Raw genomic sequence first — 15,358 nt, 5'->3', positions numbered from 1 at the left:
ATACATGCCCGCCTGTGCCCTTCCTTGGTTGGGTTTTCAATCGTGAACCATCTTCATTGGCTGAGATGCCTCTAGGCCGAGTGGCGTGGCAGACCAAACCCACGATGCGAGTTTAGTCCTTTTGTTTCTTATTTTCAGAAAGAAATGCAAAGCCCCCTGGTCTACTCTGACAGTTGGGTTTCACGTGCAGCCTGCCTGGCACAAGTAACCGAGCCAGGCTACAGCAGGCGTTGGGTCTGACGGGTAGGTCATTAACATGAACTCCCACGTAGGCCTCCACGTGCCAAGCCCAAGTTCCACCCCTGCCCCCAACAATTTTGTTTTTTCATAAAAAGGATTCTGGGGCTGGAGCTGGAGCTCACCAAGTATGCACAGTGCCCTGGCTCAACCCCAGGGTGGCGAACAACAAAACAAATGAATTCCTGCCATCTCCATACCTGTCGCTTCGGAAATAGGGGAAGTTAAACTGGATCTTCCGTAAGGAGATGCTCTGAAACTAAAACAAGAGAAGGCGAGTCAGAGAGGGACCCACGGGCACCGACGCTGCAGGGATCCAGGAGGCCCTTGGCCTGAGCACACCTGGGCAGGTGTGTTGCAAGAAGGAAGTGTCCAAAGAAGGAAGTTACCTCACTTGGGAGCAGCTTAGTTTTCCTGCCTCAAAGTTTCTAGGCCCTTCAGAAAGCCCCCTGTGCAGAGTCAGAAAGTCAGGAAGCTGAGCTAAAAGACTGGGAGGAACTGAAAGTGCCCTGAGAAGAAGTGAGGCCTGCGCAGGACGCCAGCAAGGAAGGCCGAGGGCCCGTCCCTAGTCCCTGCACAATCCTCACACCAGCGCCCGCGCCCCCGGCCCCCTCCTCAGCTCATTTCTGGGGACCTGGCTTTCGAGGCAGGAGCGAGAGAGATGAAAAGATGAGCCTGAGGGAGAATCTTCCCTCTTTTGCCTCAAAGATTCACCCACAGGGCCCTGAGCTCTCAGAGCAGGGAGGGCGAGGTCCTGGAGGCGCAGCCCCCAGGAATCGAGACTTCTCAGCCGCAGCCCAGGAATGTGGAGCGGCCCTTGAGAATGGCGAGTCTGAGTCCTGAGCTGGCCCCTCGGCCTAAGCCCGGGTTTCCTCTGAGGGCGGGAATAACAAGGAAACACGCAGTGGCTGGAGGCACAGGGGGGCTGGTGCACAGGGGTCCAGCACATGCCACACGTCGCTGGCAGCCACCCCTGTGCTGCACTACTGGACTCCTCAGAGCTGGGCCCGAGGCCACCATGGCCGACACGCCCAGCCCCTCTTTCGGTGACACAGAAGCAAGCTGCCGGGCTGCCCTTGAGTAGGCGCTTGGCACTGGCCTGGAGGGGCCAGGTGACTTGCAGTTGCCTCTCCTAGTTTCCCTCCAGGTCCCGGCTCTCTCCTAGGAGGCGGCAGGGCATCGTCAAAACTCTGAGGTCTGAGTTACAGGCTCTGCTGGGAGACGGGCCACCTCGTTTTTCTTAACCCCAAATGGCATCAGGTTCCAGGTCACATTAGGGTGACTCTAATGGCTTTTTCCAAAGCCAACCAGAGGCACGGCGCTGAGCCTATCCAGGAAGCCCACCGACCCTTACCTGAGGCAGGCCAGCTCCCACCACGGCCCCGCTGTGGATCATAGGGCCTTCCTTCCCCACAAAGAGCCCTGGGAACAGTGACAAAGAAGACCATTAATCAGCACAGAGGAGACCTCTGCTACATAGCCCTCTCTCTCTCTGACTAGAAAGTGGAAATGAGCATTCCCACGGGGGTCACACCCAGGGCCTGGCACATACTAGGCCAGCACCACCAGAGCCACTCTTCGGGCCCAAGCTCCGTTCAAAGTCTTGCTCTTTACATTCTAAATATGGGTTCAGCAAACCGTGGCCTGTGGGCCCAGACCTGCTCTCTGCCTCCCTGCACAATTTTGAAAGCTGAGAATGGCTTTTATATTCTTTTTTTAAAAAAAATATTTGTTTTAGTTATGTGTGGACACAATAACCTTTAATTTATTTTTCTATGGTGCTGAGGATGGAACCCAGCGTGCCGGCGAGCGCTCTGTAACTGAGCCCCAGCCCCAGCCCCTTGATATTCTTAAATGGAGACATTCTCATCAGTTACACAAGTACTTACACTATATCCTCAATTTTGCCTCACAGCTCACAAAACCTATCTGTACATTTACACAAAAAGCTTGCTGATTTTTATAAAAACAACTCCACATACAACTAGATAGTCATTCTTTTTCAAAACAGAATGGTGCGTCTGTCAGATAAGGCTGAAAGGTCGCAGACCTAACAGTCCACACTTAACCATCCACAGAAAGCACAGACATCTTGATTAGGAGCAGGCCCTTCAGTCCAAACCAAATGAATTTACGAGTCTAGTCATCTTTGCCAATTACACTTGAAGAGGAAAGCAGAAATGCCCTCCTCACCTCCAGCCACACTGAACAGCACTCCAAAGACTTTACAGAGCAGGGTTCGGAGCCGGACGATTCCTGGCACCTTCACGCCATTCAAGTAGCATTTGATCTCAGGTATCCCAGAACCCGCTGCCACTGGCTGGTGGGGGACAAGAGGCACACCCATAAATTTTTTTTTTTTTTTAAAGAGAGAGAGAGTGTGTGTGTGTGTGTGTGTGTGTGTGTGTGTGTGTGAGAGAGAGAGAGAGAGAGAGAGAGAGAAATTTTTTTTTTAATATTTATTTTTTTTTAGTTTTCGGCGGGCACAACATCTTTGTATGTGGTGCTGAGGATCAAACCCGGGCCGCACGCATGCCAGGTGAGCGCGCTACCACTTGAGCTACATCCCCAGCCCACACACCCATAAACTTAAAATCCACTGCTTCTTCAGCTAACCAGTAGCAACAGGCTTCTCAACCATCGGTGCTCACCTCGCCTAGATTCCCAACTCCGTAGGTCTTAAAGAGAACAGGAGCATTTACTTTTTTTTTTTTTTGTTACCGGGGATTAAACCCAGGGATTCTTAACCACTAAGCCACATCCCTATCCCTTTTTATTTTTTATTTTGAGACGGGGTCTTGCTATGTTGCTTAGAGCCTTGCTAAGTTGCCGAGGCTGGCTTTGAACTTGAGATCCCCCTGCCTAAGCCTCCCCAGTCACTGGGATCACAGGCACCCAAATGAGCATCTGCATTTCTGACAAGTTCCCTTAAGTCCCGTGAGTCTGCAGCACCTGGGAGTCTTTCAACAACCAAAGCAGAGCCCACTTCCAGAGGTTCTGATCTATGCATTTTTAAAAAGCTCTCCCATTGATGCCAATGTTCCGCCAAGGTTGGAACTGTCATCTTATCTAGATTTTTCCTCTTTTCTCACCAGAGACTTAAGCCCTAACTTCCTGCATAAGTGACCAAGAGGACCCTTGTGCAGGGACCTACCAGCTATGCTGTGCAGTGTCCTGATGTGCTGGGAACGGAGATGAAGCAAATAGGCTCAGAACTGAAAACCTCGAGGACAAAGGGGTCATTCCCAAACCAGCTCACCTCGATGAGGACAAAGAGGCTCGCCAAGAAGACGAAGGTCAGGTTAAAGCCCAGGAGCTCCAGGAGGGACAGGGCGAGGTAGCCCTTCTGGCTGTACTCCTCCACCGCTGCAGGGGCCGGTCAAGGAGCACGCGTTCTGGCACACACCTTCCTGTCCTCCAGGGGTGACATTTGGGAACACCACCTGGGTCATTGTGTTAACTTCTGCATGAGGTGACATCCTGTGAACACATTGCTGTCTTCCATGCTCACACCTGGTGACCCCCTTCCTATTGTCGCACAGCAGCAGACCACCCTGGACATGTCCAGGTGCTGGTCTAGGAGAGGAACTTCTGAGGCAGGAGACTGGGCACCTTCCTGTCTATTCCTTGGGCTCACCAGCCATCCAGGTTTCCTCCTCTGACAATGGTCGCTCCTCATTCCCCGCCCAGTTTCTACTGTACCTTGGGGTTTTTCTTAGTAAGCTGCTGGCGGTCTGTCTAGTCTAGAGACTATCTGCCCCTTCGATGCCTAGAAAATGTCTTCCAGGCTTGGACTTTCTTACTGTATTTATAGGGTTTCATTGCTGTTTCTGGGTTTTAGGTCTGTCTTTTTATCAAACCCAGGGCCTCACACGTGCTAGGTGAGTGCTCTACCGCTGAGCCACAGCCCCCGCCCAGGAATTTTACTCTGATAGGAAAAGATCAGTAAAGTTGACCCTAACAGCCTGTGCCTTCTAGAGTTTTAAGAAATTATTCCCTCTTGACATCATCTTGTCTCTTACACAGTTTTGTTTTGCTTATTTACATCTTCAATCCATCTGGAATTGAGCTTTATTTACGGTATGAGGAGGAATCTAATTTTATACTTTTCCATAGGGACAGCTAAAGTCCCAGCATCTTTTATTAAATAATCCCTCACTCTCTCACTGATTGCTAAATTAACCGTCATTCATCAGATTTCTCAATGAATGGGCCAGTTCCCGCTCCTCTATTATTTTCCCCATTGGTCTAACTGGGTATTACTGCGTCAATATGACACTGTTTCAATTGCTACATCTTAAATTTTCTAAGTCTTGACATCTAGTAGGGCAAACCCACCAGTCTGTTGTTCAAAACCATCTCAATTACTTTTGGCCCTTTATTCTTCTATACAACTTTAGAAAGAGAGTTTTTGAGTTCCATAATAGATTCTGTTGGAATTTTTTAAAGTATTTTTTTAGTTGTTCGTGAACACAATATTTATTCACTGATTTTTTATGTGGTGCTGAGGATCAAACCCAGTGCCTCACACATGCTAGGCAAGCACTCTACCACTGGAATTTTGATGGAAACACTGAATTTACAGACTGGGGAGAACAGCCATATTTGTGACACTGGTGTTTAACTAACCACAAATATGTAGTATATCTACTGAAGTCTTTTTCCCCTTTGGTCCCTTGATGACACTTAAAACCTTAGAGCCGAATGGCTGGTAAGGGCCCTTCAAATGTTGTGTTGACTGTCTGGCCCATTTCTAGGTAAGGAGGCAGCTCAGGGACCACTGAAGTCTGGAAGAATCAGGAACCACATAAAGGATACACGTCTGAACCACTCCAAACTTGAGCTGGGTGAAGAGTCGGACAAAAAAGTCCACAAAGAGACCCACCTGCAGACAGCAGAGACCTGGTCAGACTCTTCCTGGGGTAGCGCCTTCCCTCGCTGCATGGATGTGGCTGATCAAGTCAGCACCAGCAAGGTACAACTGAACTTGGTCAGTCACTCTGGCTCTGAGGACAGCTCTGCCCCAGCCTGGCCCCACTGCCCCAGCAGAGAATAGAGACGGGGTGCAGCTAAGTGGAGAGAAGCAGAGCAAAACAAAGTGGAGAAAGGACACAGAAAAAGATGGGAGAGCCAGGAAGACACCCCAAGGTTAATGAGTAGTAACACTGAGCTGTGTGGGGACCCCTCAGCTCTTTCCAAAGGCAGTTTCAAAAGAGGAATGGCCAAAATGTCTGGGGCTGCTTGGCTGGGTAGGCAAGCGGCTGAGGATGCTACTTTAAAAGAAAACATTTTCTTGGGCATATAAAGTTTCTGCAAGTTTGTTATCAGCATTTTCTCTCTCGTTGGCCATTCTTTTGACTGAGAACTAGCCTACAGCCCCTGGTTACCTGAGTAGAGGAAACAACCTCGGCTCCATTATTCTACTCGCATTGCTTAAAGGAGACTCAGAAAGCCTGATGGTGTGGAGACAGGATCAAAGGCTCCCAACTCTGGCCTTCCCTAAAGTCAATGCCTGGAAGCTTATGAATACTGGAGTAGGAAGCGGTGACAGATCAAAGGAGAAGAGCCAAAGCCACAACTGCTGGGTGCTACTTTATAAGGTCTGCCTTCCCAGCATCTAAGAGTGTGAGGAGAAGCTGCCAGTAGTGACAACTGAAAGTTCAAAGGAGTTTGTATTAAAGGAGCAGAAAGAAGAGTAACTCTATGGCTAATGACTGAGCTTATTACTGGGAGATCTAGACCCAGAAATACATACAGCAAAACAGACACTTGGACCTCAATAAGACCAATCAACCCGAGTTTCCCCCATGATGGTGTCCAGCAGAATGTTAGCAAAGAGGGTTCTGAATACCATTAGTCTTACCTAGATGTTCCCTGCGAATTTACTACAGTAAAAATCTGATGAGTGTCATGAAAATAGAAACTGTGGTAGTCCTTGGAGCTGTATTCTATTCAATACAGGTTTATGCTTCACAGGTCTATCATGGAGAGTTAGGCACGAGACTTGTGGCCAATTCTAGAGAAAGGAGATAAACAGGCTGCTGCTCAGGCCCAGGCACACCCCTGCTCACACTGCACTCGAAAAACCAAGATCTGTCGTGTGTCTTTTTGGCTGGCTGCTGACATTTCCGACTTCTCTTTTCCAGATTTGCCAACGTTAAGTCAGCAGTTCCAGTCCCAGACCTTTGGCGAGTCTGCAGTCTTTGGCAAGGCTTCCCACTGTCCTTGTCTGGTCTGCCTGTGAACATGCGGAGCCCAGGAACCAAGTTCACTGAGGTGTACCTCCACCCACAACTGCCAGCTCTACCCTCCAGACCAGATCATCCATGTGCTGGGAGAAGCGCAGGGCAGCATGACCTCAGCACCCACAGTGTGGTGCTGCTCCACCTGCTAGGTCACCTACTACCCACCACAGGTATGCTGTCCAGCTTATCAAGTAGACTAGGGGCTAGGCCCTGTAATCGTATCATAAAAGGGATGTTTTGGCCAAACCTTTGAGTGCTTAAAGAGCCCTTTCATTTCACAATGCAATAGCAAGCGAAGCAGGAAAACCTGGGCAACATTATTATTAAAAAAAAGCAGGCTTGGTTATCATGACAACTGCTACAGTAACAAATGAAAGAAGTCCATAGCCAGGCCAGGCCTTTCCTGTGACCTGCCCACCCCTCTGCCCATCACCTGCCCCCGGCCTGCTGCTTACCAGCCCAGTGCAGACTCCAATGGCGAACACCATCATCCACTTCACCGCTTCGTACCTTCGGCCTTTCTGTTTACGTGGAAAAAGAATGATTCCCTGTTACAGGATCACACTGCCAGCAGGAAAGGAACACACCTTGACCAACCAGTTCCAGACTAAATTCCAGGGGTACAGCGAGCATGTGAGGGGAGGCCTGGCATCTCAGCTGCTTCATGATGCAAGAATGACGGCCCCTAGGGGCTGGGCCAGGTGCCCTGGCTGTGATTGCGCTAGCTGGCACCAGGAAGGTTAGAGAATCAAATGCCAATATCTCATGAAAAAGTCAAAAGACTAGAGGTAAAGACGTTTCCTGGAGCATTTGGAAGAAAAGGCAAATTGTCCAAAGACCCACTTGGTCCCAAGAGACCAAGAACTGTGGGACTCACCTTATTATCCATCGTCTCCAAAACCTCCAAGTAAGGGTCATTGATGCAACGGTCATAGTCCAAACTCTGGAAGAAGGACATACAAACAAGAAAGTCACATCCAAGTAGGAAGAATTACCAAGACCTAAAGAGGGATAAAACTTCAGATTCCCACTATGTGACCCAAGGGTGGGCAGGAGGGCTGTCCTGTGGCAACACAGGACCTCAGACCCCAGACTTGTGCTCAACCTGTGCTTTCAGGAGCTCTGCAGACGCAGGAGGATTGGGCAGCGCTGCTCCAGGTTAACGCTTCATGCTCCGGAGGAATCCGGAGGCACGTTCTTCTTCTTCTTTTTTTTTTTTTTAACATTTTTTTTTTAGTTTTGGTGAACACAGTTCATTTATTTTACTTATTTATTTTTATGTGGTGCTGAGGATCGAACCCAGTGCCTCACACATGTGAGGCAAGCGCTCTGCCACTGAGCCACGATCCCAGCCCTGGAGTCAAGTACTTCTAATCTTTCAGTTTCTATGAAATAAGGACCTCAGCACTCACCAGCCTTGCCCCATTGTCTCCATGTGATGTGAACAAAAGCTTCAATTAACCAGAATCAAGTTACTCCAAAAAGTCAATCCATTTTAATCATATTTTACAAGTAGTTTCTATGAAAATGAGGTTGGTCATAAGACAAATTGACAGGGAGACTATTTTTAGAAGGAAATTCCAGTTCATGTTCAGAAGAGGCACAGATTCAGGCCAGCTACAGCTTCAACATCCAAGGCTGTGTTCCTGAAGCCACACTCTACAGACACGATCTTGCAGGTGAGCCTCGGACATTACAAGAAACAATTCAGAAGAAATTACTTTGTTTTTATGTCTTATAAAAGTGGCAGCAGTTTGTCAACAAAGAAAAACAGTCTGCCATGTGCTCTCTCCTGCCCATCACCTGTTCCTGCAGCCACATCAGCAAATGAACAAGCTGGATACTGGCCTAGTGGCCATAGTACCAGGCAATACTCTTTTTTTTTTTTTTTTTTAGACGGATGCAATATCTTTGTTATTCATTTTTATGTGGTGCTGATGATCAAACCTAGTGCCTCTCATGTGCAAGGCAAGCGCTCTGCCACTGAGCCACAACCCCAGCCCTTAATTCTTTATTTTTATTTTTTTAGTTGCTAATAGACTTTTATTTTATTTATTTATATGTGATGATGAGAATCAGTGCCTCACACGTTCTAGGCAAGGGCACTACTGCTGAGCCCCAGCCACAGCCCCCAGGCAATACTCTTGAGTCAGCCAAACACAGGTATGATGTGTGATGATTTATTCCATGTATATGACTATCTGGAGTAAGTCCAAATTCCTTTTTTATAAGAGCTCTGGAGTAGCAACAGGTGATTGGTTAATTAATTATCATACATCTAAATGTAGAAAACTATATAGCAATTAAATACTTATAGTAACTCCATAAGACAGATATGGGAAATATCCAAAACTTATTAAGCAAATAAAGCAAGCAGCAATAAAAAATAAAAATAAAGCAAGAGGTAGAAGAAAATGTATAATATAATCCCATTTTGATAGACAAAATTAGGATTTATATGTCAGCATAAATAATGCAAAACATCTTGGAAAACATCTATAAGATGACATTTTAAATATTCACATTTCGGTATCATTTGGAATTCTCACATCTCATATGGTGTGCTTTTATATTTTAAAAAACACAACTTTTTCTTCTTCTGTCTACAAATCAACCATGTGACATCGCATTTTAGGAACAAACAGAAAACTTATAATGGAAACATCCTTCCGTGACACTGTCAAGTAAATATGTGGTCTTCGTCCTGTTACTAGCATCCGGGACCTAAAACCGCTGGCATCTCCGAGTGCAAAGTGTCTTTTGCATGTTGATGAAAGGGTGGCTGCGGCCCTAGGTGGCTTTAGGACGAGGCTGAGCACTGGAAAGGGTGAGCTGTGATTAAAGGGTTGGAACTGTGACCCCCCCACACCAGTCTCCAGGGAGCTGAGGGACTGGAGGTTATGCTGGTCACCAGCGGCCACTGATGTGGTCAGTCCGCCTGCGTGATGCAGCCTCCACTGGGCCCCGGGAGCTTCCTGACTGCTGCGGCTCACCCGCTGCACATCTTCTCCATCTGCTGTTCATCTGGACACATTGTTATATCCTTTATTAATAAGCTGGTGAGCAGCAAATAAACAGTGTTTCCCTGACTTTTGTGAGCAGTTCTGGCAAATTAATCAAACTCAAGGAAGGAGTGGCGAGACTTACTACTTAACACCAGCATCTGGAGGAGGTACAGTCTTTGGGCGCCTCCAGCCTGTGTCTGGTGCCATCTCTATCCAGGGAGACAGCGCCAGAACAGAATTAGAGGACACCCTGGAGCAGGTGTCTGCTGGACAATTTTTACTCGCTTGGTGTGTGGGGAAACAACCCACACGCATATGGTGTCAGAAATGTGTGCTGAAGTCTGGTACTTACATCCCAGCCAGGCAGGAGTCTGACACACGACGATCACAAATTCAAGGCCAGCCTGGGCAACTTAGCAAGGCCCTGTCTCAAATAAAATGAAAAGCGCTGGGGTGATGCCCAGTGATGGAGCACTTGCCTAGCATGCCTCAGCAGCTGGCTTCAATCCCCAGCACAATAAACAAACAAACAAACGTATGTGTGAGTTGGGTCTGAGTAAAAGGAAGAGCACTATTTTTTTAAATCTCATCTTTATACCCATAGAATTTATTGGTCAATTAATTATTTGCTTAATAGGTTTATCTAAGAATGTGTTGGGGCCACTTTGGACTTTGACCGACCGGAGAGCATTTGTGGAGTGGAATGAGCAGCAGTGCTGAAAAGCACCTCCTCTGAACTCTCCCTTAGCTACCTAAAGGCTAGATTCTCTGGGTGACTGTCAAACGCTGTCAATTCCTTCCGGATATCTCACCAGTGGGGGAGACTGCTGAAGTCTCACTCACACGACAGGAAGAAGACCAGAGTGGACACCGCACAGAGCCCAGACAAACTGTCCCAGGCTACTGCCTCATCTTTGGGCTCATACACCTCCCCTAAAAACCACTGGCTTTTTCTCTGAAACATCTACACCCCCTCTCCTCTCCCGGACTCACAGGGTAACTGACACTCACTCTCCTGCGATGCCCGGACACTTAATAAATCTGTACACCTGGTCTCCCACTCATCGTCTACCATCAGTATATTTCTCAGACTCGGGATATCAAACCTCCAGCAGGAAAAGAGCAGGGTCTTCCGCTCCTACATTAAGACTCCATGAGCATTTACAAGGGCTTTCTTTGTCCAGAACAGGCCACTCTTTTACGACAGAAAGTGGATTAGTGATTGGAGAGTTGGAAGCAAGGAGAATGGGCCCCAACCAATAAATGGATACAGGGTTTCTTTCTGGAGTGATGAAAACACTCTAAAATAGACTGTGGGGATAGCTGCCCAACTCCGAAAATACTGAGAAAAACCAATTGAATTACACATTTTAAATGGATGTATTGTACACAGTGCATTATAGCCCAATGCTAAAAAGAGCATTTAGAAGCAACTGCAGCCCAGAACACCAGTATCTTTTCTCTTTTAAAAATAAATTAGTTGGGCTGGGGATGTGGCTCAAGCAGTAGCGCGCTCTCCTGCCGTGCGTGCATCCCGGGTTCGATCCTCAGCACCACATACCAACAATGATGTTGTGTCCGCCGAGAACTAAAAAATAAATATTAAAAATTCTCTCTCTCTCACTCTCTCTTTAAAAAAAAATAAATAAAATAAAATAAATTAGTTGCGTGTGACACTGTAAATATGTATCAGTGGAATATATGATCTAGTAAAACCAGATCTTCCTTCTCCTTTGCTACAAGTATCATCCTTTTATTTCTGCTATATGTGTTGTTCATTGGTTTGAGAAACTAACAACTTTTATTAATAAAATTTTTGTAGGTGTCCTGTAGGGCTACTGCTTATGGCTATGAGCAAAACAATACCCAACCACAGGAACAAGTGGGGCTGAGATGCAGCCCAAATCCAATCAGGAAGGGCTACTTTCGTCTCACACAAAAGCACCTTCAGCAGGCCTGAGCTAGGGCCATGGCCATGTCTGAGAGGAGGAGGCAGTGACATCCAAACCTGCTCTGAAAAGAGCCTTTTTCTAACTCAGAAGAGCAAGACAGACTCAATGACTTGCCTGAAAACAGAAAATAGCACCATTCATGACAGGAAATTATTATCAAACCACCCATGAGAATGGATGTCAAAATGGGATTCTTAACATCTTATAAGACACCCAATTTACAAACAAAAGAGTCAAGTACACATTACAAGCTCCCCCAAAGCAGAAGGGAAAAGAGTACACTCTAGAAAGACCTTGAACACAAGGTTTCTAGTTGACCCTGAAGTAAAATCTGAGCACTTTCCTGATTAAGTGTCTAAGTGAATTTGCTCTTACACAAAGCAAATGCTCTCAGGAAGCTCATATGCAGAGACAGCTAACTGGGAAACACTAATAATCCACACGAAAGAACATCTACCCATGGCATTCGCATGCTGGCACCTCCACTCAGGGCAAGCACATCACAAACACAAGTGCAGTCTAGTGGAAAGAGAGATAAAGCCTCAGAAAAGGCAGGGTGGGTGGAGGAGGCTGGCCCAGCTCCCAGATGTGGGAGAAGGCAGTAAGATGTCTTCGATGTTTGAGGGGCTCAGCAAGAGGGCAAGGTGACAGCACAACATGGAGCGCCTTCTGGTGATTTCTCAAAAATCTCAACTACATACAAGGAACTAAATTCTTAAGAAGTATGAGGAAATACACCAGTGGATACAGTGCTTTTGGATTCATTAAAAATTGTCCCATCAGAGTTGAGTATTAAACTGTACCATGGAGGCACAACAGGCAAAATCTAGAGGGCAGAAAATTCCAGAGTCCTAATGATATTGTAAAACAAATTACAAGGGGGAAAAATGTAAAGGAAGAAAGCATAAATGAAAAGAGACTTAAGAGGGCTGGGGATATAGCTCAGAGGTAGAGGGCTTGCCTAGGATACACAAGGCCCTGGCCTTGATCTCCTGCACATGTGCCCCTTTCCCAGAAGGACATCATTTCTTACCCACTCACACCCTAGGACAGAAGGTCAAAGAGCATCTCATACAAAAAAAGAAAAAAAAAAAGAAGAAAGAAAGGGATTTAAAAGATTTCAAACAAATGTAATGTGAGAACCTTATTTGGAACCTATTTCAAACAGAAAAATACATATAACTATCATATGAAAACTGGGAAATTCATATACTGGATATTTGATACCATCTTTTAGATGGAATAATTGCATTATGCTTCTTTAAAAAAGTCCTTATCCTCTGGAGATACACAAATTATTTTCAGGTGATGTGATATGATGGATAGAATTTCCTTCAAAATAATATGGGAAGGGAGAAGTGGAGAAAACAGAGATCAAACAAGGTTAAGCTTGAGTTGATGGCTGTTGAAGCTGTGTGCGAAGACAGGGTCTTCGATACACAGTCCTGGCCATTTTTGTGCATGTTTGAAATTCTCTATAATAAATGTTTACAAAATTCTGTGCCATACTACAAATCCTAATGTTTACACTCTATAGCAAATGTGCAGTATTTAAAGTAGTCAAGTATGTTATTGTCCTCACATATGGGATCTTTAGTCTACATGACATTTAAAAAAGTGCTGAACACACACATGATTAATTCCATTTCTCAGAAGTGATCCCTAGGGAGCAGCTAAGGATGGGCAAGAAAAGACAGAGGTTCCCCACCATGCAGTTCATTACAGAGAAGGTGGGAAAACCATGGATTAAATAAATCACGGCAATAAAAAATTGTTTCCCTATTTAAAAAGATATTATAGAAAAGCAGCAGTACAAAAACTGTTATCAAGTTGGGCTGGGGAGAACAGGCTAAGATAGCATATTATTAGAATTAGGATTTTATCTTCTTTTTGTAAATTGTTTAAGGATTTTCTACACAATCATAGTTTGCTTTTGTCATTTCAAAATTCATATGAAAACTCATCATGAACTGATTAAATGATAAAAAGTCAATTTCACTCTAGCAGCATGACTTACAAAAAATACATACTCATAAGAATCCCATACATGAAACTGGAAACTATAATCAAGAACATTTCAGAGAGAAACTGCTTGGGCAAGAAACTATCATTTGAAAACTAAGTTCTCTCAGAAGAGAAGCAAGGATTCCTTAACAGGGTATGAACACAAGCCTGTTATGAGTGTACATTGCAAGTAGCTTTGGCTATGGATCTCTGTAGGTTGTAAAGGCAGTTTAAAGGCAAATGCATACTCTGGGTAAAGGTACTAGAGGTCCATAAAAGCACAGACACAAGATACTGGGGGTTAAGGTGAAAAAAGGCATTGTTAAATAGCCCCTTTCCCAGAAGGACATCATTTCTTACCCACTCACTCCCTAAGACAGAAGGTCAAAAAGCATCTCAGGTTAGAATCATCACTTTGGTCTGAAGTAAGCAGCCCACTCACTATTTTAGTACCCAACACAGAATCTAAGAATCTCACCTCATAGTCTTTCCTTGGAAGGATCTCATCCTCCTCTTCCTGTGTCTCTCCAAGGATGGTCTAGAAAAACAGATCCACATTAGGGAGACCTTTTTAGTGGTTAAGAGTGGAAGGAAGCAAGCTGGGCACCATGGCGCACCTGTAATCCCAGAGGTTTGGGAGGCTGAGACAGGAGGATAGGGAGTTCATCACCAGCCTCAGTAACAGCGAGGAGCTAAGCAACTCAGCGAGACCCTGTCTCTAAATAAAATACAAAAAAAGGGCTGGGGATGTGGCTCAGTGGGGGAGTGCCCCTGAGTTCAATCTCTGGTACAAAAAAAAAAGAGAGAGAGAGAGAGAGAGAGAGAGAGAGAGAGAGAGAGAGAGGAGAAGAAAGAGGCAGAAATATTTACTGAAATCTGATCAGTTGCTAGTTCTAAATCAGCTGGAGCCACCATTAAAGTGGAACAAGACCTCAAAAAAACCTTTTAGGATGAGGAGTCATGTGGGTGGAGATCTAGTCATCCAGCTGAGTTCTTCATTTCTATTGATACATTCTCCAAATAACCACTGGCATTTTTAGGACACCTCAAAGATGTCCACTGCCAGTTTAGAGGTGGGGGCGGAGGATTCAGGCTCCATCTGACAATGCGCTGAACCTGAAATCAGAAGGACCTCTCCAAGTAGCCAGGATACTACAATTGGGAAACTGTTAGACTAAAGAAGTAATCTGTCAACTCTGGGGACACAACAACTCAAGTTTCACCTGGTTGTTTTGCAGGGGGAATCTGGATCTACAGTGACCCAGAAAGGGTGAGATAGAACAAAAAAGGGCTGGAGAAACTAAACCGGCTGTATGATGCGCACAAAGTCCTGTGGAAGGGGCTCATTCTGAACAGGCCTGTTTCATTAAAAAATACTTTCAGATGACAATAAAAGAAAATACACATGAGATAATTGGAGTTGGCCTGGATTCTCCTTCAGATTCCAAAGAGGGCTTATGAGAAAAGCTCTGCACGTTAAGCAGGGCAGATGCTTCCCGAGCCCAGGCTGCGGTCCCTAGGCCCCACCCGCTGCCACCTGCGGGCCCATTTCGGCTCAGCCCCACCCCCGGCAACGCCTCTCGCCATCCCTTAGCAACCGCCCCCTCCCCAGCCCGGCCCCGCCCGCTTCTTACCAGCTCCTCGGGAGTGCGGGTCTCACGCTCTCCGCAGCAGCAGCACCACCTGCAGCAGCAGCACAGGGACCCCCTGCACCCCGCCATCTTCCTCCTTCGCTGCCACTCCGGACCACTCTGCCAACCCCCCTCCCACCCAGGGTCCACGCCTCACGTGACTGGCCCCGGGAGGGTCACGTGGCCTTCTCGAGCTTGGGGACGGAGACTGGGAGTGGCTGCAGACGGGTGGGGCGAGAGCCCGCGTCACATGACGGTAGAGGGACAGCTTCCAGCAAGACCTC

The 15,358-nt window shown here is 46.4% G+C and overlaps 1 protein-coding gene across 6 annotated transcripts in view; it reads right to left on the bottom strand.

Annotated features, from left to right (window-relative positions):
* Positions 1 to 15,211, bottom strand: part of Clcn6 (chloride voltage-gated channel 6) — a 31,227-nt gene extending 16,016 nt beyond the window's left edge. For 5 of the 6 annotated variants that reach the window (XM_005317463.5, XM_078025292.1, XM_021733504.3 and 2 more), the window contains exons 1-9: positions 15,078 to 15,211; positions 13,922 to 13,981; positions 7,360 to 7,425; positions 6,938 to 7,003; positions 5,056 to 5,122; positions 3,497 to 3,603; positions 2,431 to 2,557; positions 1,592 to 1,659; positions 438 to 496 (exon numbers count right to left, since the gene is read on the bottom strand). In XM_005317463.5, coding sequence (XP_005317520.2) covers positions 438 to 496; positions 1,592 to 1,659; positions 2,431 to 2,557; positions 3,497 to 3,603; positions 5,056 to 5,122; positions 6,938 to 7,003; positions 7,360 to 7,425; positions 13,922 to 13,981; positions 15,078 to 15,164 — 707 coding nt within the window. In that variant the 5' untranslated portion in view covers positions 15,165 to 15,211. Of the gene's footprint in view, positions 1 to 437; positions 497 to 1,591; positions 1,660 to 2,430; positions 2,558 to 3,496; positions 3,604 to 5,055; positions 5,123 to 6,937; positions 7,004 to 7,359; positions 7,426 to 9,839; positions 9,912 to 13,921; positions 13,982 to 15,077 lie in introns of those variants that run through there. The other variant, XM_078025293.1, reaches the window with a different exon arrangement.
* Between the last annotated feature and the right edge of the window lie 147 nt (positions 15,212 to 15,358).

This window comes from Ictidomys tridecemlineatus, chromosome 11 (genome assembly GCF_052094955.1).
Source record: "Ictidomys tridecemlineatus isolate mIctTri1 chromosome 11, mIctTri1.hap1, whole genome shotgun sequence".
Lineage (NCBI taxonomy): Eukaryota > Metazoa > Chordata > Mammalia > Rodentia > Sciuridae > Ictidomys > Ictidomys tridecemlineatus.
Note: the sequence above shows the minus strand (reverse complement) of the source record. Positions and strands in the feature narration are given on the sequence as shown.